The sequence below is a fragment of the Bison bison genome, unplaced genomic scaffold (assembly GCF_000754665.1).
Source record: "Bison bison bison isolate TAMUID 2011002044 unplaced genomic scaffold, Bison_UMD1.0 scf7180017864508, whole genome shotgun sequence".
Classification (NCBI taxonomy): Eukaryota; Metazoa; Chordata; class Mammalia; order Artiodactyla; family Bovidae; genus Bison; species Bison bison.
In genome coordinates this window covers 16,582,047-16,609,459 of record NW_011495064.1, presented here as the reverse complement: position 1 = coordinate 16,609,459, position 27,413 = coordinate 16,582,047, and the positions used below count along the sequence as shown (strand labels likewise).

Here is a 27,413-nt window from a genome sequence, read left to right as displayed (position 1 = left end):
TATAGCTGACATTAGTTTACTGTCTCCAAGCAAGTGGAGCTATTCTTTGTTCAGAGACATCACCCCAGTTCCTAGGAGTGGCCAGTATATAGTAGACATGCAATAAATATTTGTCAAACGGATGACTCAACGAGGATGCTTTCTAAAGGACATGATTTTAGGGAGTGATTTTGGTCATAGTTTAGAGCCCTAGTTCGTCATGACTAACCAAGTTCCATAAGTCACTGATGTTCCCTCTGTGCCGCTAGGCTCCTCTGGGGTCCCTGCTAGATCAGTGTGGCCAGTGTACTATGCGAACAGATTAGAAACCGCAGTGGAGTCTAGAGGTGCCTGATGTCCCCAGTTTCATCTGTTGTCATGCAAGGTCTCAATTGACATGGACAGCCAACTGGGAGAGCACAGCCAGTCCTGGCCAAGAGCAGCCCTCCCAGAGGCACGTGAACAGAGTGATGCCAAGTCAGAGGCCAGGAGGCATTTCTCCAGGGGGCCCAGAGCATGGACATGGTGACACTGAGGATTCTGACTGTCACAAGTTTCCCCAGTCTTCTTCCCACTCATTCACATCCTGTTGCTGATGAAGAAAGGAAATTCTGAGTCAGCTTACAAATGGGAGGATACCTATTTTTCCTATGAACCTACACTGATATTTCATTATCAAGAAAATTTGAATTCTGTAATTTAAAAAGTGGGGGAAAATAAAGGAACCAAAGAATTGCGACTGTTTAAAACAAATGGATAAGCCAATTTAAGATATAAAACAGTGAGCTGAATGAAAGAAGTCAAAAGTCTCCTTTGCTTTCCTACACAATCTCTGGCTAGAGGGTGTAAAGGGGGGTGGCAGGAGGAGAGGAACCACAGTTATGAGAAGAAAAGAAAGAATTACAGAAGTGGAAGTAAATAAAAAGGGCCTTGCTTCCCTGTACTTTCCTGACATTCACAGGTGGGACTTGAGGAAAAAAAAAAACTCTGTGAGTTATAGATTATACATGACATGCAGTACCCTGTACTTTTTTATATCCTTAAATAGAACTGTGCTATATTATTTAAATACAAAAACATAAATTTCAATATGCACTATTTACTTATTTATCCCCGAATCTCTTCCTGGAACGTAGGTTCCATGTGGACAAGAACAGGGTGTGTTTCGCCCTCAGAACACTAACAGTGCCTGGCACGAGATAGACACTCTGTCACTGAGCAAATGAATAAACAAATAGCTGCACACCCACCACTTACTTCCTATTCCAAGTTCAACTGACACTTGTTCTTTATCTCATGTGGGAAAAACAAGATGCTTCTTCATCCTCTCCCGCATACGTGCTCCCAGAGCAGCATAAGAGAAAGGATGGAGCCAGGGGTGGTGGTTTTATTTTCAAAGACTCGATCCTGCTCCTTGATATCTGAGACAGTTGATATTGACAGATTGCCTCTTCATTGTGGTTCAATATCTGTGAACAGATGTGGACAACTCTCCAAGTCATGGGGGATTAGGGAAGGGCCCTCCTCCCCTCAGCTGGGCCGGATTCCTTCAGCCCTGCTTGAAGCAAGGTATGCCAGCCCTCGTGTCCATGTGGCTTCAGCTGCTTTAATTAGAAGTTAGGAGGTAAGCTGATGGATGGGCACGAAGCAAGAGTGCCAGCCACTTCTCGGTGTTAATTCAAATCCCATACACATCAGCTCCATAGCTAAATCCCAATCACAAGGACTGGCTCCGTCCTCGACCACTGCCAGGGGTAGAATCAAGACGTATTGCTACTGTCACAAGTTTCAAACTAAGTCCAATGAAAGAAAATTTGAGCCAGTTTAGTCTACTGGATTAAGACCATAAAAAATGAAAATCTCGCAAAGCTTATTCAAGAAAGAGATTAACATGCCTAATAATGAGGGGGCTTTCTAGTTATACTGCCAGGTATCAGCACAATATTCTAAAGTATCTGCTTTATTACATTTGTAAAAATTGTCCAGATTCTGGAATAAAAAATATGGAACAAGGGTCAAAGACCGTATACTAAAGTACAGGAATTTACAAAGCCCTAGAAGTTTTCTAAAAACACAGTTTAAAATTCAAATCCCCGCCAAGTAAATGCCTAAACAAATTAGAACTGCAACTAAGTCACAGTGATTATATAACTCTTGAGTTGCAGAAATAAAGATTTTAAAAGACACAGATTTAAAGAAAAAGTACAAAAGAAAAAACAAACATGAGTATGTTTATACTGGTATATGGCTTTGACTGGTGAGCACTTGAAATAACTTATACATTTTTTTAAAATACAGTTTTTGCATGGCACAGCTACTGGTATCTGTAACTTGGACCATTTCTCAGTTAAGGAAGACCTTACTAGCCATGTTTTACAGCTAGCTGAAGAAGCAAACCTGCACCCTTCTACAAGGCAGGGAAATGAACATTCTGCAAATTTCATGTCTTCAGTCACTCAAGTCAGCTAGCACCCTATCCTCTCTACCAGGGAATTCTGTGATTCCCCCCAGAAGGCCGGCATGCATGCTCTTTCTTACGAGCTCTAGTCTCAGAGCTCTAAATATAAAATTAATTAAAACTCAAACCACTGAAACATGGAGTAAACCTCTCATGGGCATCTTCTTTATGATGTTTTTCTCCATTTCCCCACTTTTGATCACTTCCAAACCCCTCATAATCTTTAAACCCTGCCCTGCACTATCTTTCTTTCACTTGAAGCCAAATCTGGCATTCATGTTTTGTCTACTCAGCAGGAGAGCAATTTCAACAATCTCCTGCTTTTTATAAGATCAGTTTATTCTTCTCAATAAAATAATTCGTTTCAGATGAACCTGTTTGCCGGTCCGCGGCTTGATTCCACTGTGGTGTGAGTAAGGAGAGAACACACTTCCTGCCCCACTCCTTTTTAAAAGCAAAGACACTAAGTCCTATCACAGGCCCAGAACAGAACCTTCATACTTCTTTAAAACAGAGCTGGGTTTTGATAACCTAGATTCTCAAAGGGATGGATGAAAAATTACGATTACAGGACTCTTCCCAGTTTACTTTTATAAAGGCTCAGATGAACTATTCTTCAATTTTTAAGTCATCAAGAATATAAAGCTTATATATATAACCAGTGTTGCAGCCCTGCAAACATGAAGAGGTTGCCAATAGGAAGCCAACATGTTATCTTAATGTCTTGCAACTTAATTTGCTCCTAGGATATAATAAATACTGAAAGGTAGGAAAATATACTGGTTCAGAGCAAAGGATCTTAAAGGAATAACTCTGGAAAATTTCTGCTGACAATGGTACAGAGAAAAATCAAGCAAGGCATGCTTATATACAGAATGATACAGATGATCTATACGAAACATAATCAAAATCAACAGAGTCTTGGGTTCCATCAGAGGTGTTGCTCCATTTTCCTTTCTATCTCCCACATGCACCTAAAATCACCACCTCCTGCACATTTTGACTCATTAATTCAGTACCAGTCATGGAAGCACCTGTGAGTATTTTCACCATTATAATAGCAGTTTATCCTGTCTGTAAATCCTAGCCACCTTGAGCTGCATTTCAAGGAGGGGTCCCCTCAGTGCATATGTGCTCCAAGGCCTTAAATCATGAGTGCCTGTCAGTGTCTCAGAGCCTGTGCTGATTAAAATAGAAATAGAAATTAAAATAGAAAGGCATCTCTGCTTTATCATGCAATAATTACATGAGGTCTTATTGGTCGTCTTACCTTCACACGTGCGTCCATCTGCAGAGATTGAGAAACCCTGTTCACAGATGCAGTGAAAAGAACTGTCTGTGTTTAGACATTCTCCATGAGGACCACAGAGTCCGGGTTGTTCACATTCATTAATATCTGGAATCAAGAAGAGTTCCACACACTTGAAAAAAACCTGTTTTGCTTTCTGATGATATCAGATAAGACGGGAAGCAAAATCTATTACAAAATGGCCAGACGTGTGTTTGGTGGCACACTACACCATTCGTATACACACCAGACCACAAGACAAGCTGGACTGTCAGGAGAGAGAAATTACCTGGGTTCAATCATAGGAAATAGCCAATGTTCACCATTTTTATCCTAAAAAAAGCAAGTTCATAGGTTCAGATCAAGGATACCCTTTTATATATATATATTGGAGGCTTGAGGGTATCTAATAAATTAAGTCTTTTGTGAAATATTCTTCAGTACGAATACTGTGTTCTCCTTCATCTTCTTTCACCACCATGAAAACAGCTCTCTTGTTTTCTCAAGTCCATGCCTATCCATCCCTGGGAAGTGAACTTAAAGGCAAGGTTGGACATGTCTCACAGTATTTAACTCAAAAATGTCACTTCTCAAATGTCTGAATATACAAAGGAAATTGACTCCAATCTATTTCACTGAAAATGGATACAAGAAATAAAGTACAAGAAAAATGTGGCCTTTAATATTCACACAGCTTTGTGATGATGAAATTATGGATGAGCATCCAGTGCTTAGTGCAGTACTCAGCACCACCAAGAGTCAGAAAAGTGGTAATGATCACTACTAAGACTCGTGTCCAATTCATGCTGTAGCTGTGTTGCCCACTGTGTGTTGATCCTCTCGTACTCTGCTTGTCCTCAATGAAGAAAGATCACGCTCCCTCCAGCCAGGGTGATGATGTGCTTCTAAATGCTAATAATGCAGGAATTGTTTGGTGTCCACGAAATGTTCTTTCAAAGCAGTCCTAATGATGCTGGCTAAGAGCACCTGAAGGGGACAATGTAAGGAATCATGGAGAATGGCTCACCTAGTCACGATGGTGCTGACTCACATGACTGCCTGCGTGCACTGCATCTTAACTGCTGTTTGTCTCCTCTGTGTCCCTCTTACACTGACTGCTTCTTCAAGAGAACTTCGTATTTTAACTCTGAGTCCACCTCCCAGTACAGCAAGAGAAGAATGTATTATGAATACTTGTTCACCAAAAACTCTCAGTTTTGTCCATTCTGTTCTAACTGAACAGTGGTTGATTAAGGTTCTCTTAGTCAACTGGAGTCATAAAGGTATCCCATGTCCTAGGCACCATCCAAGCAGTAGCCCTACTAAGGTCATTTTCCTGTCTTTCTGAAGTCATTTCTTACTAACGGGGTCCTCGGGCTTCCCTGGTGGCTCAGTGGTAAAGAATCCACCTGCCAAGGCAGGAGACATGGGTTTGATCCTTGGGTCAGGAAGATCCCTTGGAGAAGGAAATGGCAATCCACTCCAGTATTCTTGCCTGGGAAATCCCACGGACAAAGGAGCCTGGCGGCTACAGTCCATGGGGTTGCAGAAGAGTCAGATATGACTTAGCGACTAAACAACAAACAAGCCCTCAACACACCATCTTGAAAGTCCATCTTTAATGTGGCACATACATACAATGGAATAGTACTCAGCCATTAAAATAGAAGAAATAATGCCATTTGCAGCAACATGAGTGGACCTAGAGAGTGTCACACAGAGTGAAGTAAGTCAGACAGAAAAGGAGAAATATCATATGACATCTCTCTTAAGTGAAATCTAAAAAGAAAGGATATAAATGAACTTACTTACAAAACAGAAACAGACTCACAGACTTCAAGAATGTTCTTATGGTTGCCAGGGGAAGGATGTGGGCAAGGGATAGTTAGGGAGTCTGGGATGGACATGTACACGCTGTTATATTTAAAATATTTAGAATGGATAATCAACAAGGACCTACTGTATAGCACATGGAACTCAGCTCAATGTTATTTGGCAGCCTGGATGGGAGGGGAGTTTGGGGGAGAATGAATACAGGTATATGTATGGCTGAGTCCCTTCAGAATTCATCTGAAACCATCACAATATTATTTGTTAATCGGCTATACCCCTATGCAAAATAAAAAAACAAATTTCAAGTCCATCTTAAGTTCAATTAAAAACTTTTACTAATGGTTTCCTAAAAGATGGTTGAGTAGGCAGGGGCCCATACTGTAGAGAAGCTCACAGTATGATAGGGGAGGCAGAAACCAAGACAAATAACTATAAAGTTGAATGGGAGCATGGAAAACATACATATGACAGGCCTTTACAGTGACCTAGAGAACATGCTTAGCCACCAAGCTGGCAGCTCCCCTCCTCCAGAGGGTCATTCCTTTCCCTGTATCCAGGGTCTCCTGGGGCTCTTCCTCATGTCTGTTCCTCTCCCCGTGTAACGGGAATTCTGGCAATATTACTGATTTAGCTATCTGAATATTAAGTTTGAACTCTTTACCCTTCCATCTGCCATATATTTCAGGCCAGTTGGCTTATCTACTGCTGAACCTAACTAAGAAATCAAGCAGGAATTACTCATTTTCTTAACAACTCTCCCATTCTGGTTATTGTCACTAATTTTAAAATATTTCAAGAAAGAGCAATGAATCATTTTCTACTTTACTATTTCTTAATATGATGCCACTCTGTGAAATCCTTCCCTTCTTTTGTAAATTCTCTGGTATCCTCTATGTTTGCTATCTACTGAAAATATCTTAGATTGTAATCTTTCCTGAACTCTGACCTTCTTTTACCCGTTAGCACTACTCTTTCTTTCCAACCTGCTGCCTGGAATCCGTTGCCCTCCACCTGGGCAACAGGTGCCCTAAAGTTCCACTGGCCTGGGGAGCAAGTCCAGGGTCGCTGTCCATCTTGTAGAGCCTTAGAGGTTATCTAAGACCACCTTCTTACTTTACCTATGACTCAATGTGACCTTTTCAAAACTGTCAGACTTTGCAACTTTGCATAGGGAATCGTGTGCATAAACATTTTTGCTTCAAGAGAAGTCACTGATTAACAAATAATTGTCTAAAAAGTCTATGACAGGAACTGTAGACGAATTCCCAGACTTTTTTCCAGGAAACCACCAAGAAAGAACAACATGAATATCTGGAACCAGAGAAACATATGCATTCAATTTGGGTTGTACTTATTGAGGCATTTCTAAACTATGCTGCTAGTAACTCAGCTGAAAGTCAGACTATATTTAAGTTGGGTTTCTTTCATGGGTCCGAGATTCCACAGAAATTCACAATTTGGCATGTGTAAGTCAAACTGCGAAACTGAGTATATTCTGAAGCTCAAATGTATGCCGCCACATTCCTAAAGAGACTATTAACATAGAATTCCCATGCTGTCTGTGTATCATAATTAATTGTCTTGAGGGAAGAGATTTTTACACTTTCAATTGAAAATGCCTTCCTGAATATGGACCTATCTTTAGATTATTAGGTAAGATGTAAACTTAATGCCTATCACACATTATTTTTCAAATATGTTCCATGATTATTCACATTGTCATAAATTACGTTTTCAGCATTAAACCAAACTGAAATCTATGCCCACATACAGAATGCTGACATGATCATGGGATTAAATAGAAGTAGGATACTAACTTCAAGCAGAGTGAAGGATCATAAACCTGCCTCCAGTGATGTGGCAAAGAGAGATGACTCAAAACAAGGTCAGTGCACAAGACAGTATAAACAGCCTCTAATCAGAGTAGGTGGGTGATGGAGCAAATTCATATACTATTTTTTAAATGGTGCTATATCCCACTGCAGGAATATTTTTCATTAATTTGGATATAAGTTTTTCAAGTAGACATATTAGTTTATTCTGGAAATTGGGAGTCACCAATGTAACTGAGAATAAAGTCAATTTAATAATGATTTATAGTCAATAAAACATCATATGTTTGAAGCAGCCACATTTGAGCTCCTAAAAAATCTGAAACACAAATTTAATATACTGAGAGAAGACAGTATAATTAATTAATCAGATGACTAAATTGGTTTCTTATAATTTAACTCTAGAAGTACATAAACTTTGCAATATGAACTCATCGTCCATTTATACAAGACTTGGTTTTACTTCTATTTGGTCAAAACTTTATGACAAGAAGAAACAAAAAAAATTATTCCTAAGCCCAAATGTCTGTAATAAAAACAGGATTCAGAGGTTTAGGGGTATCTCTTGGCATTTTTATATAAATCAAGGTTCTATTAAGATTTAAAAGTCCCCCAAATGGAAATACTGTCATAAATTTACAATTCAAATCTTTCTTCTCAATTGTATTAAGTCCAAACACATTTAGTTTCTGTATTGGGAACACTGAAAATTTTAAGTTTACCTTGAAGGTAAATAAATATATACTCTCTAAGGTGCATGCTGCAGAATATTTACATCCTGGGATCAGTAAGGGCATTAATTTTAAAAGATCTTGAGGCAAAGGTCCATGTATTTTATATCTCAGGGACACAGAGCTGAATGTAGATAAGATACATAGGGTAAATATTCTAGAACCACAATTAAGAGAGTAGACACCATATTCCCTTTTTTAAGAATACTGTGATTTGGGACATGTGAGAGGAATATAAATTATGACAAACCAGAATTTTACAAGTCACACGTGTCCAGGAACAACAGATAAAAATGACTCCAACAAACTTTTATTTATATGTAATTTGGGCTATATGGAGATCAGCCCTGGGATTTCTTTGGAAGGAATGATGCTAAAGCTGAAACTCCAGTACTTTGGCCACCTCATGCGAAGAGTTGACTCATTGGAAAAGACTCTGATGCTGGGAGGGATTGGGGACAGGAGGAGAACGGGACGACAGAGGATGAGATGGCTGGATGGCATCACCGACTCGATGGACATGGGTTTGGGTGAACTCCGGGAGTTGGTGATGGACACGGAGGCCTGGCGTGCTGCAATTCATAAGGTTGCAAAGAGTCGGACACGACTGAGTGACTGAACTGACTAAACTAACTGACTGAGTTCCATAATGATGGAGGAACAATAAGAAAATTTATCCAGTATTATAAATAAATAAATAAGAGAACAGGTAAGTGTGAGTTTTCAATGGAAAAAGGCATGGGTTTACTAAGACTAATAATTATAGGAAAATTTGCGGGGTAATTAGGTGTAGCTAAAAATGTTGGAAGAAATGTGACTTTTTAATCACAACATAAAAAATAACTCTATGCATTATATTGGGGGGAAAAAATCACTGAATCTGTCTGCTTTCCTTTGGCTATACATGTAACAATAATTGGCATGGCAATGTAGAGAAAATAAAGGGGAAAGATCTTGGGTTCAAATCTCAGTTCAATTACTTCTTAGTGAGGAGCATGCTAATTAACATCTCTGAGCTTCCGTTACTCAATCACAAAATGGATAAAAGTTTCCTCCTCGAATCTCTACAAATCAAGTGAGGTAATACAGTAACTGGCACACAACAGGCATTTAGTTAAAGCCGTGTTGTGATCAGTGCTATGATCTTATTAGTACTTGTGTCCACTGTACAGTGAGTCCTCCTTTATCCCCAGAGAACACATTATAAGACCCCCGGTTGGATACTTGAAATTATGGATAGTACCAAACCATGTATACACTACTTTTTTCTTATGTATACATATAATAAATTTTAATTGATAAATAAGGCACAGCAAGAGATTAACAACTAATAATAAAATAGAATGAGAACAGTATACCAAAATAAAAGTTATGTGAACACAATTTCTCTCTCTTTCCAATTATCTTACTGTGCAAGTTTAATGCCTTTTCCATCTTATAAGGACTTAGCATGTACTGTGGCCATGACTTTTGCAGTCTGAGGGTCAACAACAAAAACAGAACGAATTTCTTCTCCTCTCTTCACAGTATCACAGATAAAAGATTTGTTCTTTTGTTGCCATTGATCTTAGCAACCTTAAAATAGGATTTTTTTTTTTCTTAAGAGCTTTCACTTCTTCATTAAAAGAAAAAATACCCTATGGCTTCTTTTTGGTCTATCCAAATGGTGTGCATCACTACCCTTGTTCTCTGGAACCATTATGAGGTAAGATAAGAGTTGCTGGGACACAGGCACTATGGTACCTCAACAGCAGATCTGATGATGGTAGAGATGGCTACTAAGTGACTAACAGATGAGATGTGCTGCACAAAAGGATGATTCACATCCGGAGCAGGACGAAGCAGGATAGCATGAGATTTCACATACTCGTTAGAACAGCAAGCAATTTAAAATTTGTGAATTGTTTCTGGAATTTTCCATCTATTTTCAGACCACAGCTGACTGCAGGTAACAAACAGCAGATAAGGGGAGGAGGACAGCTGTTCGGGAGATCAAATGTGATAGCACTTTGCAAAAATATAAAATTCTGTCCTCTGTAATTATGACCAAATTATTAATAAGGCTTTTTGGGGGTGAGGGAAAGCTAGATACTGAGTAAAAACAGGGATCAGGAAAAACAAAAAAGCAGAAACATGTTATGGGACAAAATGAAATAGGCCCATGAAGGATATGTAAAAATGAAAAGGTAACTTAGAATGAAATACCAAGTTTGGCCAATGGAAGGAAAGTACAGCAAAGCACAGGTGATCATAGTTACCACAGAATCACGCAAAGCTAGGACACAGCTCCAAAATGCACGAGTTTTAGTTAGTTTGGTGCAGTACAAAGCAGGAACATCCTGTACTTGATGTAGACTCAAAAAAATTATAATAATACTTATAAATAAAATTATTAAAAATTTGCATAGCTCATTTATATATACAGTGGTAAAACCGTAAACTATTATCAGGAAGCAACACACAACTGAGTAATTATGTAAATTATAATTTAAAAAGCAGAGAAAGAAGTTTACCTTGACATCCTTTATTGTCATTTAGCTGGAATCCATCTGGACAAGTACATTCATAGGACCCTTTAGTATTAATGCAGTCTCCTCCCTGGCAAACACTCTTGTCCTCCAAGCATTCATTGATATCTACAAGTCAATTTACAAGATGTATAAGACAAACTGTATTAAGAAAAAATTTTCCTTATCTTTACACACTAGACTCACATAAACGAACATTATTTTACATCTCTGGTAATGCATGATTTTAAATGAATGACTGTTTACCTTTTAGAGTTATTAAAAATGAAACATTTTGAAAGGATTTTAGCCTTTGAAGTTTGTACAATATAAATAGATGCTATACAAGATCCTGTATTACACATCACAGGAAAGATTTTAAAATACCTGGCATGCTCCCTGCCTCCAAAGAAAAATGATTGTATAAAAAAAAATCCCCAAATCGTATTATAAAAGTAAACACAAAAATATTGAGTTGATTTATAAGTTCAAAATAATTTAAGAATTGTCAAAGATATATGTCACAAGAATAGTACCAACTTCCAGAGTCACATGAATTTAGAGAAAGATACTGTGAAGATTAAAGGTAGCTTGTGTAATAGAAGGAACTTACTTGAAGCCTTGACAGCAGCGTGAACAGTGGCAGAGTGGTAATAAGAGGAGTTTTTGGAAGGCAACGGAATGAGCAAAATCAGAAGTCATTTACTCAGAAGTTATCACAAACAGGTATAATGCTGTCTGGACTTCTTAAAAATGTATATACTTGTAACATATGTCCAACTAAAAACGGTTTATGTAAGCACTAATGAGTCTTGACTGTGAGCATGTAAGACAATTAATGACCCCACTCACTGCATGAACTTGAGGCAGATCTTTCACAAGGGTTGTTTATAACCTCAATTACTCCTATCAAAGTTCATTATTCCTAACACACTCCATGAGTCTCAATTCCGTTGTATGTGTAAGATTCAAATTATTAGCACTGAAGAAACCTAAAGGACAAAACCTTCTTTGTTTGCTCAGAATTTGGTATGTTATGGTATTTCTTGCAAATAAGATTGCTACTAAAATACAACTGCACTCATTTTACATGCTAGCAAGGTAATGCTCAACATCCTTCAAACTAGGCTTCAACAGTTCGTGAACCAAGAACTTCCAATGAATAAGCTAAATTTAGAACAGGCAAAGGAACCAGACATCAAATTGCCAACATCCATTGGATCATACAAAAAGCAAGATAATTCTGGAAAAACATCTACTTCTGTTTTCATTGACTATACTAAAGCCTTTGCATGGATCACAACAAACTGTGGGAAACTCTTCAAGAGATGGGAATACCAGACCACCTTAACTGCCACCTGCAAAATGTGTATGCAGATCAAGAAGCAACAGTAAGAACCAGACACGGAACAACCGACTGGTTCAAAACTGGGAAAGGAGTACATCAAGGCTGTATACTGTCACCGTGCTTATTTAACATCTATGTAGAATACATCATGTGAAATGCCAGGCTAGATGAATCACAAGCTGAAATCAAAATTGCCAGGAGAAATATCAACAACCTCAGATATGCAGATGATACCACCCTAATGGGAGAAAGTGAAGAGGACCTAAAGCTCCTGTTTATGAAGGTAAAAGGGCAGAGTGATAAAACTGCCTTAAAATTCAACATTCAAAAAACTAAGATCACAGCATCTGGTTCCATCACTTCATGGCAAACAGAAGGGGAAAAAATGGAAACAGTGACAGACTTTATTTTCTTGGGCTCCAAAATCACTGTGGATGGTGACTGCAGCCATGATATTAAAAGACTCTTGCTTTTTGGAAGAAAAGCTATGACAAACATAGACAGCATATTAAAAAGCAGAGACATCACTTTGCTGACAAAGGTCAAAGCTATTGCTTTTCCATAGTCAGCTATGGATGTGAGAGTTGGATCATAAAGAAGGCTGAGAACCCAAGAATTGATGCTTTCAAACTGTGCTGGACTTCAAGTGCTGGAGAAGACTCTTGAGAGTCCCTTGGACTGCAAGATCAAACCAGTCAGTCCTAAAGGAAACAACCTTGAATATTCATTGGAAGGACTGATGCTGAAGCTCCAATACTTTGGTACCTGATGTGAAGAACAGACTCACTGGAAAAGAACCTGATACTGGGAAAGACTGAAGGCAGGAGAAGAAGGGGACGACAGAGGATGAGATGGTTGGATGGCATCACCGTCTCCATGGACATGAGTTTGAGCAAATTCCAGGAGATGATGAAGGACAGGGAAACCTGGTGTGCTACAGTCCATAGGGTCGCAAAGAGTCAGACAAGACTTAGCGACTGAACAACAACTAAAATACATGAAAATGCCCAGAACTGAATGTGAAGACTGTTGCAGTCTATTCTCCTTGCTGTCTGGTTGACAATGTGGGCACATGGAATTAAGTATTTCTCATAGAATCCGAACAAGTAATTAACTGCCCTCTGTACCATTCATTAGGCAGATAAAAGAGAAGCACCTTATAATTTCACTCTATCAAAAGAAATTATTATGAAGTTCACCCATTTTCAAAGTGTTTCTGAATACTGATCCTAAAATGTAAACCACAGCTGATGTGACTGTCACAACTAAAATAGTTTACTACTTTTTTAGTGTTTTTCCAACTTCATTTAAGTGTAATTTACATATTACAAATGCTTCTAAGAGTCCAATTCAATGAGCTCTGACAAATGTAAACACATGCTTGTAACCACCATCACAACCAAGGCACAGGCATTTCTGTATCAATTTATATCTCTTAGGATCCACTGTTGGATTCTTACACCATTGCAAATGCAACATTTTTTAAAGGAATGAATGAAACACCTTTCTAAGAACGTTATTCTGTAGTGACAAACATCAAGTCTGGAGACATTTTCCTTTGTCTTTTTGTCTAATCTCCATTCCTGTTAACCTTGTGCCTTGGGTGTTTTAATTGCCATCAAAGAGTCAGTAAAGGAAATATGCACAAATACAATTAAGAAAGATAATAGCACGGAGGACTAAGTGTCTCTTACAAAGCCTGAATGCATCAACAACTGGTTTATTCACTGGTTAACTGACCTTTGGTGTATCAAGATTCCTAAAACAAAATTTAACTGGGAAAAGGCTCTTAGATATAAATTCTGTGAAAATAATTCTTAAGACCAAACTTTCTGCTAATTTCATGATTTTGAAGTAGTTGAGACAAATGGGAATATTCTAGTCTACTGTTGGTGGATCTTTGCCATAAAACATGTATTAAAGGAAAAATCTGGATCAACCATTATCAAAAAATGTACAGGCATTTCCAATGCCCCCAAAGGTTTACTTGTACCCCTTTTCTGTGTGGCTGCTTCTGGTCAGCGTAGTGTTTTTGAGTCATCTTGGTTTGTCACATGTATCAGTAGCTCTCCCCTCATCATTGCTGAGTAGTGTTCTGTTGTATCAATGTCTCCTGATTTGTTTACCCTTCTCCTATGCTGAGTACTTGGATTGCTTACAGTTTTGCTATTGTGACTGACATTTTTATTCATATGCAAATCTTTGTGTTAACATATGCTTTTCCTTGAGTAGATTCTGAGGGGTAGAATGGCTGGGCCACACAGTAGATTTAACTTCTGAAGTTTTCTAATGCGGTTGCATCGTTTTACAATCCCACCAGCAAGGTAGGAGAGTTCCAACTGTTCTATATTTATTCTAACAGCTTCACAGCCATCCTAATGGCAGAGAAGGCAATGGCACCCTACTCCAGTACTCTTGCCTGGAAAATTCCATGGATGGAGAAGCCTGGAAGGCTGTAGTCCATGGGGTCGCTAAGAGTCGGACACGACTGAGCGAATTCAGTTTCACTTTTCTCTTTCATGCAATGGAGAAGGAAATGGCAACCCACTCCAGTGTTCTTGGCTGGAGAATCCCAGGGACGGGGGAGCCTGGTGGGCTGCCATCTATGGGGTCACACAGAGTCAGACACGACTGAAGCGACTTAGCAGCAGCAGCAGCAGCATCCTAATGGGTGCTGAGTAAGAGATCCACATTTAGATTTACCTTTCTTTCTTTGCTCTTTGGGAAACTGAGACAAAATAAGAAACGGCACCTCTGACCATTAGCATTATGTGAAAAATTTCAAATCAAAATACAGCAAGTAGAATACCAAGGATATGAATTTAAGGAACAACACTCCATTACCTAGTATGCCCTAGCATAATGGAAATCTATCGGCTTTGTTCACCTCTCCCTAAAATAATTTTCTTTCACTTTCCAAAGTCTAGGAGAAATAATATATGTGAAGAAAAGAAAGCATTTTTAAAAGTTCAAAAACAACTGGACAGATTTTAAAACAGTTCATTACATTAGAATCTGGTTTAGTTTACATATTTTTGCAAGACCTCTAGAAAGTAAAAAAAAAAAGAGTAGCTGGAATATTAAGAGAGCCCAATGTGGGATTGTCCAGCACCACTGCTGAAGGTAATATGAAAGAGCGACTTCTTCTAGGAAAGAAAAGATTTCTTGTAGGAGTTGGCCATCAGGCTTTAAAGAAAGCACCAGTCAGTCGTGGTCACCTCTCCACTGAGACTGCTGCCAGTCACCAATGACCTCCACTTTGCTAAATCCCATCAACTTTTGGTCCTCATCTTGCCTAGCAGCAATGTTTAACACAGGTTCATTACTCCCTCTCTGAAATACTTTCATCTCTTGGATTCTGGTTTTCCTCCTTCACTTGCCACTTTTTCTCAAACCCCTTTGCTTGTTCCTATTACCTCTTCACTTCTAAATGAGGGACCATGACAGTCTTTGGACCACTTCTCTCTTAGCTACATACACTCCCATGGTGATTCCATCCAACTTCATGGCTTTAAACACTGTCTACATGCTGATGAATCCCAGCTCAGAACTTACTGCTGAATTCCAAACACGCAAGTCCAATTGCCTTTCAGATATCTTCATTTGGATAGTCATCATAGGCATCGCAAACTTAAAATGACCAAGTTCCTAATTCCCTCCACAAAGGCTTTTCATGGAACACTCCCCCCATAATCAAATGTCATCATCTCAGACTAGCTGCTGCTTGCCTACTTATTTAAAACTCTCCCTCCTTCCCTCAGCACTCCTCATGTACCCTACTTTAATTTTCCACTTAACATTTATTGCTATTTAACAAACTATATAGTTCACTTATTTATCATGTTTATTGTTTTCTCCCTCACAAATGAAATGTAAGCTACCCAAGGGCAAGACTTTTTTTCTTGTTTAGTTTACTGCTGTATATCCTGCACCTAGAAGAGTGCCTGGCACATCCTTGTCACTCAAATATTTGGGTTTTTGTTTGTTTTTGTTGTTGCTGTTGTTTTTAAAAATTTACTGACCTAGTTTATTTATTTCTCTGTTGCCAGGTCTTAGTTGCAGTATGTGGGATCTTTAGGTGTGGCAAGCAAGATCTAGTTTCTTGATCAGGGATCAAACCCAGGCCCCTAGCACTGGGTGCGTGGAGCCTTAGCCACTCGACTACCAGAGAAGTCCCAAAAATTTGTTGAATAAATGCATAAAAGAATAAATGGGGGATGACTTTGACTTGGAAAGAAATGTCAGAAGGTAAGAAATACCAGCATTTCCCTGTTTCGACTTGGTCTGCAAAGAAATGACCAACAGAAAGAAGGGCTACAAGGAAGACAGAGTATAAATCTTTTTCTCAGGCTTTGCAAGGGACTAGCATACAGCAACCACAAGTTACTGCTCCAAGGTAGGCACAGGGGCAGAGACTGTGCCTGGAGGAAGACAAATCAGAGGCAGAGCCTCTGAGGACTGAGATGCCAAACACCTCTAATAACCAGGACAACTGGCCACACAGCATCACAGACTGAGTGGCTACTGAGTGTGCTGGAGTAGAGAGCACACGGAGATTAGCGCAATACTCGGGATTCTGACTCCCATGAGCAGTCCAGCAGGACTGCAGGATGACAGTGTAAGAAAACACAGTCCCTGCCAGAGTTATTAGAAAAATATTACACATGTAAATATAAACGCCAACAAGAAAGATGGCTCTTCCTCTCACAGCTGCGAGAGGCATGTGAACAGTCACAGCTCAGTTAATTACAGCTGAGTACGATTAGGAAGGGTTGGAAACAGTGCTTGTTGGGCATTAGCGGGCTGAAGTCCTATTATCGTTTCAAAGGGAGCTCTGAAGTATTGAATGGACTCCAGTCCTATTTATAATCCAGAACAGTAGAGAAATTAGCCCTGATTTGAAGAGTCTGATGATATGCTTAAAAAGAAGGTTTCTTTCTATCTTTTGAAGATAATCTTTAGATATATTTTCCAATTTATTGTAGGGATATGGGTTATTTCGGATGTTTTGCTTCTTGGGTTGATTTTTATGATTTAAATTTTCTTTTAAAAAGTACCCATTTCAATGATTTGATCCAATATATTTTAGATACAAATGTACTACTGTCTTTTCATGTTTTAATTTGCTCTATACTGCTCAAATCCTTTTGGATTTCTAATTTTTTCTTTCTTCTGAGATTTACACGAAATTGGTCCATTTTATTACATAGCTTTTTGTTTAATCAATTTCTACTTTTCTCTTTTGTACCTCTCAAATTTTTCTTTTTCTGAAAAGAAGCTTTCTTATGGAACATATATACTAATAATGACAAGCAAGCTGAGTAAAAGTTTTTATTTGGCTCTTCACATAATGGTTTTAGAATAAAAAATATTAGCCTCCTGGTGAAATGGTTACACATTAAAACAGCCAAAATAAGAGGGATATATCCCATAACAAGGACCTATTGCCCAAGATTTAGTCAGTGAGCTGGTTATCCTCTTGGCTAGGCCAGGACACAGGGCAGACAGAATACATACTGGGGTCCGTGTTGGTTTTCAGTACCTTGGCATGTGCCCTGCCACCTACCCACTTCCAAAATAGACCCTTCCATGACTGGTTCCTGAGAATACGACTGCCTCTTCCATCCTGGAATGCCATTATGTCGAATCATCAACATTTACCCAGATATTGTCGTGTTCCCCATTCACAGTTTTCAGAAAATCAATTATTACTCTTTCGACTTATCACTTGATCATCTGCCTACTTTTTAAATAGGTACATTGATTACAGCTTTTCACTGGTGGTATTAACTCTTCAAAGAACATTACCACCTTAGGATAAAATCCTAGAAGATGATTCACTGATTCAACAATAACATACATTTTAACACCTCGGAAACTGCCCCTACTTGCCCTCCAGACAAGTTGTAACTGTATGTATCAAGTTCTCTGGTCAGAGCAGAAGGATGCTATACAATACAGTTGGTCTTTCCCAACCCTTGGAACTGAAAAGTATTTGGAGCCACTGAAGTATGTGTCACAAAACCAGTCACTAAACGAGCTTATTCTCATCTATAAAACGTGGGGTTCAGAACCTCATGCATATTCTACCTTACTGTGTGAGGCAAACTCTGTTGTGTTCACATTCCTTGTTTCACAACTGATAGGATCTAACAGTAGCAAATCAGTAGATAAACTGGAAAAAAATGCCATTACTTGGGTGGACAGTGAACCCAGAGAATTCACAAGCACCAGGCTGGTGACAAGTGGCTACAGCAACCCCGACCACCTCAGAGGGGCTCTGAGCCAAGGCAGGTAGTGAAAGTGGGTGAAGACTCACAGTGGGATATCTTTTAGAAATATTTTATGTGAAAAGCTCTAAGTTAAAGCCTGACTTTTAAAATTTTACAGTTATCTGGAAAATTAACTCATCTTTGCTTACTTGGACCGTTGGGACCACTCGTCCTGCACCCCAATGGATGCTATACAGAATGAGATACTCAGGATAAAGTATCCGTAGCTGAGAAAAGTTACACTGCTTCTTTACACACTTCGCTAGCATAACTTTTCTTAAAAACTGCTCCGAGCAGGGCAGACAAAACCTGGATCCTCGCATTTCTTTGCATTATTTGTGTGACCTTGGGCAAAATATCTCACAGGGATCAAAAGTCCTCAACCGTGAAGTCAAAAGTATGGGGTTGAGGACAGAAGCCAGGATGATGTTCAGACTTCCCTGATCCTGATTCTGGCATTTTATGATTCTGTAACCAAGAGCAACTCTCACCTTCACAGTGGTCTCCAAGGGCGGATGCTCTGTAACCATGGTCACAGACGCAGCGGAAGGAGCCCTCCGTGTTCCTGCACTGCCCGTTACTGCAGAGATGATGGTGCTGGCACTCATCAATATCTGTGAGCAAGAGAGTAAAAGGAAACTTAGAAGTGGTGCTTTAAAAGGGAGGTTTTTAAAAAATAGTTATTTGCCTGTGTCAGATGGGATCTTCGTGGCCGCATGCAGGCTTCTCTCTAGCTACGGTGTACAGGTCCAGTTGCCCTGCAGCATGTGGGATCTTAGTTCCCCAACCAGGGATCAAACCTACATTCCCTGTATTAGAAGGCAGATTCCTAACCACTGGACCACATGGAAATCCCTAAAAGTGAGTTTTTAATCATTCACGTAAAGGAGATCTGTAAACCATCTGATTTCTAATTCATTTAGAATCTTTATCATGTGACTCAGACTGAGCTCTAGTAAAAAGGTCACTCATTAATATTTCAGTAGGGAAAACCAGATGAGCAATGAGCTAAGAATCTGTACACATGTATCCACTGGGCACTGATGAGGGGCAAATGCTTGGCTGTAATCTGGGAATCACAATAAAGCTTCTTAGAACTCCTTCTAAAGATTCAAGTATAACACTCAGAGTTTAAAAGCACTATGGCCTATTATAGCCTAAAGCAGGGATCAGTAAGCTATAGCCTACCACTACCTATTATTGTTAATAAAGTTTTATTGGAAAATAGCAGCACACAATGGTCCTTCCCTGCTCTCAGCCTATCTGATACCTACGTTTGCTTTGAATCTTTCTTCCTCGATGCTCACATCTTCTGTAGAGATTATTTGTTCTGTAACCACAACCCTGAGCTCAGACTCACACATGTGCCTGCATCATATCCACATACAAAAGGCAAAGTAATGTATTCCATATATTTCATCACCTGCTTTGACCATTAGATTTTAAGTTTCTTGAGGCAGAGCCCATGTCTACCACACTCTTTACTGCTCTTCAGATAACCTAGTATTTTACCAATCAGCGGGCACTTAATTCATGGAGGTTGCTGATAAACTTTGTTGATTATATTTACACATATGGGCCTACTGGTAACGTGATTATTTTTAATTGAAAGATAATTGCTTTACAATATTGCATTGGTTTCTGTCATACATCAACATGAATCAGGCATGGTATACATATGCCCCGCCCCTCTTGAACACCCCTCCCACCTCTTCCCACCCCTCTAGGTTGTTACAGAGCCCCAGTTTGAGTTCCCTGAGTCATCCAACAAATTCCCGTTGGCTATCTATTTTACATAGGGTAGTGTATGTTTCCATGCTACCCTCCCCATTCACCCCACTCTCTCCTTCCCCCATCCTCCCACGTCCATAAGTCTGTGCTTTCCGTCTGCACCTCCACCGTGCCCCACAGACAGGTTCAACAGTACCGTCCTTCTAGATTTCATATATGCGTTAATACACGGTATTTTTCTCTCTATGACTTACTTCACTCTGCATAATAGATTCTAGGTCCATCCACCTCATTAGAACTGACTAAAATGTGTTCCTTTTATGGCTAAGTAATATTCCATTGTATATATGTACCATAGTTTATTTATCCATTCACCTGTCAATGGATACCTAGGTTGCTTCCATGTCCTAGCTATTGTAAACAGTGCTGCAATGAACAGTGGAGTACGTGTGTTTTTATTTCTTTTTTCTCAAATTTTGGTGTGACCCTATTGCTAACCTGGTGAGTGATTCTCCCGTGTCTGACTTCTCTCTTGGAGTGACATCACAGGCTCTTCAAAAGAAAGGCCTGTGAACACGATAGCCTTATTATATTATGTGTGGACCTCTACTCTTACCATACATTCATTTGCACAGTCCAGGATTCATAAAATAAAGAACTTTGAGAGGGACTAGAATTAAGAACAAATCACCTAATTAAGCTGTGTACATGAGTGTGTTTGTATGTGTCCGATCAGTCTTCACCGCTAGGTTAGGTACTGTAATGACTTTCTATATTCTAGAAAGGGATAATAGAAGAAGGTTATGATACTATTGGTAGATCCCTTTATAGTATCATTATACCTTGTCTCTTTTATAACACTACCTCAGGAGACCTTTCTACTCATTAAATATCTTAAGTTTACATACAGACATGGATAGAAATTGCTTCCTATCATAAAATAACTGATTATGTACAGTGTGTATTCTGTTCTTAAATGACATTTCTTGTCAAGAATTCTGGATATCTGTGCTTGTCACAGGCAATACCACAGCATCTTTAAATTCAGGAAACATATCCTCCTTACTGAGAAGTACAGTACAGTTAACCCTTGAATGATGCAGAAGTTACAGATACTGACCACCGCACAGTCAAATGTCCACATTTAACCCGACAGCTTGTCTTCTGTATCCACGTTTCTATATCTGAGGATTCAACCAACCACTGATGGTGTAATACTCTAAGTATTTACCAAAAAATCTGCAAATACATGGACTCATGAAGTTCAAACATGTGCTGTTGAAGGGGTCAACTTGTAATTCTGTATGAAGTTCAATGAAAAAAACTAACTTTTTAAAGTCTAAGGTCAACCCCAGCAAGGCCCAGAACCCTCACTGTCACCTGTAGGAACAGAGCACACTGCACAGACTGTATCCCTGAGCACAAGGCAGACACTATTTCAGTCTGCCTGAACAGTCTTCTTTAGTGATTTTTTTTTTTAAGGAAGGAATTTAAAAGCTTAATGCACACAAAAACTAAATCATTAATATTCCACAACGTAATACCAGGCAGACATAATTCCTTTAAGTAAATGTTAATCCTATTGTGTGAAACTTTCATGTAATTTTAATAGAATTGATTTTCTGCATATAAGGAATTACACAGGGAGCAACCATTTTTCTTTCCAATAGTAATGCCAGCCACTGATCACTAATACCATATTTTTCAAATTCAGCCTTTTTAAATCCTGTTTCATTGATTTCCCTGACTTAAGTGTAAGTGCCTTGCTTTCTGGCACAATAACACAATCATCTGGGTAGTTTCTCAAGAACACACTGACACATTTGCTTTACTGAGTGCACATTTTTTTAAGGCAGGTGCCTTAAACTGAAATCACAGCAGTTCATGTTGCCACACACCTACCTTCACATTGGTCTTTTGCTGCTGACAGCTGGTAGCCCTGCCCACAGGTACACCTGAAGGAGCCGTCGGTGTTTTTGCACTGCCCATTCATGCACACAGTCCCTTGCTGACATTCATCAATATCTGTAAACACAGTGACAATTGCTTTACATTAAGTCTTACATCTAAACACCATTAGCTCAAGTTTGAGACCCTAATCCAAGCTACTGCCTTCTAAGCCTCCCATTTCCAGGGTGGACTTTTATGGCATGACCCAAACAACAGAAAATTTTCAATAAACATTAAAAAAGAAGTTCTGCCCCCTATAATGCATCCTAGGGTTATTACTGCAAAAATAATAGTACTTCTGCTATGTGATGCATGATATATTTTAATTTGAATCAGCCCACCGATGTTCTTCATATCAACTTCAGTGTGCTGGACTATAGAAAACAAATAATTACAAATAGATGATAAATTATGATGAAATAAAAGTGCGTTCAATACAACATCAAGCTCTTTGCCATGTCTCTCTCTCACACTCTGCGTATAACACAAACATAATAGGAAATATTTTACAGTTGATAAAGAAAGAATCTCAAGCACAAAACAATGGCTATGAAGCAGCTTGCTGACCTATGGAGTTTCAAGAAAGAAGGCAGAATTAAAGCTCTACCAAGAACTTTAGAAATAAAACCAGAATGGAGGCAGTTGTGGAGGGAAATAGACACTTGTACTATATTAGAAGAAGTTGAAAAAGTGTAAGATCAAACAGTTGTGTTAAAGGACACTGAGCTCATTTTCAAAGTAACAAGGAGAGCCAAGAGAAATGATCCTGTTTTGATGACAGATGTTGGAAAGTCAAAGAGAAAGTGATGAGTGAGGAGTTTTCAAAATACCTTGCGTAAACAAAAAGCTATTGACTGAGAAAGAACGTAATTCTTTGTAAGTGTTCTAATCGTGGAAATGAATTCACATAAATGAAGAAAAGACTGGACTCATCAGTAACTTGAACACGAGGCTGAAGCAGCACTTATTTTCTGAATGTTTTTGTTTGGACATGAGGTTGATCCAGTTTAACTGGGTGACTCTGTCTTGTCTTGTCTATGCAGATACAGCCTCAGAATGTCCTGCTGAGTAGCTACTCAGTGTGTGAGAGTTCATGATGATTAAAATGTGGTAGTATTGAACTTCACCACGTGCACTATAGGTTTGTTGTGAGAATTACTGGAGAGAACGGATGAAAACACACCAGCCCTATACTCAGAGTGGGAGAAAGAAGTCCTAATCTAAAAAGGAAACCAGGTCCCAAAGATTAATGTCTGACTATTGCTTCCTTGGAGAAGGCAATGGCACCCCACTCCAGTACTCTTGCCTGGAAAATCCCATGGACGGAGGACCCTGGTGAGCTGCAGTCCATGGGGTCGCTAGGAGTCGGACACAACTGAGCGACTTCCCTTTCACTTTTCACTTTCATGCATTGGAGAAGGAACTGGCAACACACTCCAGTGTTCTTGCCTGGAGAATCCCAGGAATGGGGGAGCCTGGTGGGCTGCCGTCTATGGGGTTGCACAGAGTCGGACACGACTGAAGTGACTTAGCAGCAGCAGCATTGCTTCCTTCCGAAAATATCCTATTATTTAATAAAATGCATCTACAAGTTTTTGCCAGGAGAACTCAACCAACTGCACAGTCCTTTCCCTTAAATATTACTGACAATTACCTGCTTCCTAAGCAAAGTTGCATTTAACCACCAGTTAGGCATTATTAACCTTTTGAATTTTACCCTGATACAAGCAAGGTGAGTCAGGTTATCTCACATAACCTGAAAAAGCTCACATTGACTATTAATGTATTCAGAGTTCAGGAATTTGTTTCTGATTTAATTTCTTCTAGCAGTTAGTTTACTAGAAACTTTTGTTTCACTTCTTGTGCAATCAATCCCTTCTTTTGTATATAATTCCTAGCTGTCAACCATTGACTACCAACAGAGAAATTAAGAATTTTGTCTTGCGAATGATTCAACACCTTTCCAAAACACTCAGTCTACTAGCTTTTTAAGTGGTTGTCAGCAAAGAGGAGCCCACATCATATTTTCTTTCAGCACATTTTATAAAATACTTGAGACATCAGTTCAAGAACTTAAGACCAACAAAAGCTCATGTAGCTGGTTGGATCTCATGTAATGTCTGACAACATTTTTAGTGCTTTGGCCTCTTTCTGATTTTCTCAAAGAGGATGACAAACTAAGCATTCCCATGTGAAGATGTCTGCTGCAAGAACATACCCTCCATGCCAAGTACTGTCAGGGTACACCAGACATCCTACATAAGTTACTCATTTATGTTGGGAAGACTGTCAGAAGTAATTCATTATAAGTAATGATACGTACATTTGGAATAACTCCAGGCAACTCTGTTATCTTGAATAAGGTGATCTCTGGGTCTTTAAAAGGACCAAGGGGAACGAAGGCAGCATAATTCTATGCATTTAACAAAAAAAAAAAGCATCTTTTCCTTTATTGATTGAGATATAAAATTTCTATACAAAAGAACACTTTCCAATAAAATAGGCATGTGGGACAAATGTCTTCTCTCCCGTGTGCCAAGGGATGAATAGAGAATATTATATTTCATAAAAGGTACTTTTCTTTAAAGGACTTTTTGCACATATTACTATGATAAATTCTGATAGGAGTTAAAATAGAGGCTATCTCTAGTTATTTATACATTTAGGACATATACCAGTAAAGTGTACAAAGAGATGCAGAGATACAAATACAAAAAGATTCAAACAAGTAATGGATTAATACTGGCTTGGCTAAAAAGTTTGTTCAGATTTTTCTGTAACATCTCAGGAAAATCCAAATGAATATGTCAGCCAATCCAATACATTAGATAATGTATTAATATTTACAACCTGAAAAGAGTTAGGGAGGTGAAGACACTGATAATAGTTAGGACTATCAACAGAATGAAACTGGCAGTTACTGCAGTGCTGGAAAACAGATTTATGTTCTGAGCAGAATCTGGCATCTGTAAGTTGATGTCGTTTGGGAAAGATTAGAAAATAAAGAGAAAGGATGTCATACAATGTATTATTGTGAAAAGGAAGGACATTGGGGAGTAAGAAACACAACCAGTGAGTATGCAGGTTTCTCAAGCAGGTGGTGGGGACCTTGCCTGATCTTATCCCAGGCTGTAATGGAAAGACACCGGGAAAATGAGAGAAGAGGGCACGCTTAAGTGGCAAGTGGAGAAAACAGTTCTTTCCGACCTCCAAGTTTTGATATGTGCTGCTTCCTCTGCCTACTAAGGTTCTCCCCTCTGCACTCAATATTTTAAAACCAAGTTCAAATAGCAACACCTCTGTAAAGCCTTCTCAGGAGCATGCAAGTAGAATTAGTCACACAGTACCTGGCTGCAACAGGACTTTGCACATGCCTATTACTTGGTGAATAACACCATCCACCACAGAATGTCATGCTCTGCCTCTGCCTTCTCTCATCCTCCACGTATTACCTCCATATTTCTCCAGTATCTCGTTATCCTATTATCTCACACAATCCTCACATCAACCCTCCTAGGTGCCATTACTGCTACCTTCCTGCAGATGAGCAAGTAAGGCTTGGTGAAATGAGATTACTTATCCATGCTCACACAGCTCCAGGCTATCCAAACTAGAATATGATATACTGCATTTTAAAAAAATCCAGAAACTAAACTCCAAATTTATTTGGATTTCACCAGTTTTTCCATTCAGGCCCTCTTTCTATTCCAGGATCCTATCCAGGGGACCACATCATGTTCAGATGTATCATCTCCTAGTCCTTCCTTGTTTTAACAATCTTAATTGCCTTGAGGATATGGGCCAGGAATCCATAGTATGTCCCCAATTTGGACTTGCCTCGTGTTTTTCTCATGATTAAGACTGGAGTAAGAGGTTTTTGGAAGAACAGCAAGAAGGTAAAGTGTCCTGGTCCTCACATGTCAGGAATACATGACATCACTGGTGACTTAACTTTCATCACTTAGTACTTTGTGAACTCTAATTAGCTGTTGCAGCTATGCATCTCTTTCAATGAATAATACATCTTTGAGAGATTATAGTCTCTTGGTAACATATGCAGTGCCTGGAATGCATTGGTTCCTTGATACACTTGACAGAAAGGATGAACAGAAGCAGCCGCCCTGCACAGTGTCCCAGAGACTGGAACATACAAGTGTTCCTAGGGGGTGATAGCAATTGATGGTGTGAATTCTGGAGTGGGAGGCAGACAGATTAGAGAGGAGCAGGCTCATTTGGGATGGCAATGCCAGGAGGAAGAGGGTGGTCATGAGTTATTCATTCAACATGTATTAACTCTGCATTTTCCCTCTACAGCATTTAATTCCTGAATTTTAGAGATGACATGATTTTGGGAAACCTGAGATTGTTTTTCCAAGGTTGTACAGTGGATCACTGGAAGATCACATAGAAAAATTCAAATGTCTATGAATCTGCCTGTGGAAGATGCTTCAGTTCTTACAGGTCTATAGTAGGGTATCTGTTTACTGTTTCCCTACCACAGTGACAAATTAATTACCACCCTGCTGCTACTGCTAAGTCACTTCAGTCGTGTCCGACTCTGTGCAACCCCATAGATGGCAGCCCACCAGACTCCCCTGTCCCTGGGATTCTCCAGGCGAGAACACTGGAGTGGGGTGCCATTTCCTTCTCCAATGCATGAAAGTGAAAAGTGAAAGGGAAGTCGCTCAGTTGTGTCCAACTCTTAGCGACCCCATGGATTGCAGCCTACCAGGCTCCTCCGTCCATGGGATTTTCCAGGCAAGAGTACTGGAGTGTGGTGCCATTGCTTTCTCCCAATTACCACCCTAGACCCTTCACTTTCACTGAGACAGCAAAGAAAAGAAAAAGGTTTACTTATTTCCTCTTCCTTCCTTTGAAAGAGCATCCTTTAAGTATAAAAGTGATGGAAGACAGCAGAAAGGAAACAAATTAACCACAGAGAAGATGAAAACTTCTTTAAAATTACTTTAAAAATTAGAGAAATCATGGGCAAATTACACTAATATTCTAGAGGAAAGTGTATATATTAAATATATACATATATATATATATCTGTTATATATAACATGTTCATATACACTGACTTAAAAACTTGACTAATGGTAAAACATATTAACAAATATACAAAAGAGGAAATACAAATGCTTAACAAACACATGATTAAGTATGTAATAATAAGTGTTCACACATTTTAAAGTTAGAAAGTAGTGTTCTATTGAAATAGTTAAACACAGAGCACTTTGCCCAATTATTCCACCTTTACAAAATCTGAAGAACAGAATGAAAATGCAAAAACAGCAATACACTGGAATATTACACTGCCTTTAAAACTAATGTCTGAAATGAGTTATTAATGAAAGATGCTCATGATATACTATTAAATAACAATAAGCAAGACTGAAAACTGGACACAGTACATAATCTTAATGATACAAAACATCCTTGAGATATGAATATCCACAAATGAGGCTGAGAGATTATCTA

General features: G+C 39.0%; 1 protein-coding gene across 5 annotated transcripts in view; it reads right to left on the bottom strand.

Moving 5' to 3' along the window:
* The window catches only part of LTBP1 (latent transforming growth factor beta binding protein 1), a 379,548-nt gene that overhangs the window by 88,226 nt on the left and 263,909 nt on the right, over positions 1-27,413 (bottom strand). For all 5 annotated transcript variants that reach the window (XM_010829829.1, XM_010829830.1, XM_010829831.1 and 2 more), the window contains 4 exons: positions 21,882-22,004; positions 18,740-18,862; positions 10,635-10,757; positions 3,708-3,833 (listed from right to left, as the gene is read on the bottom strand). In XM_010829829.1, coding sequence (XP_010828131.1) covers positions 3,708-3,833; positions 10,635-10,757; positions 18,740-18,862; positions 21,882-22,004 — 495 coding nt within the window. The remainder of the gene's footprint in view (positions 1-3,707; positions 3,834-10,634; positions 10,758-18,739; positions 18,863-21,881; positions 22,005-27,413) is intronic.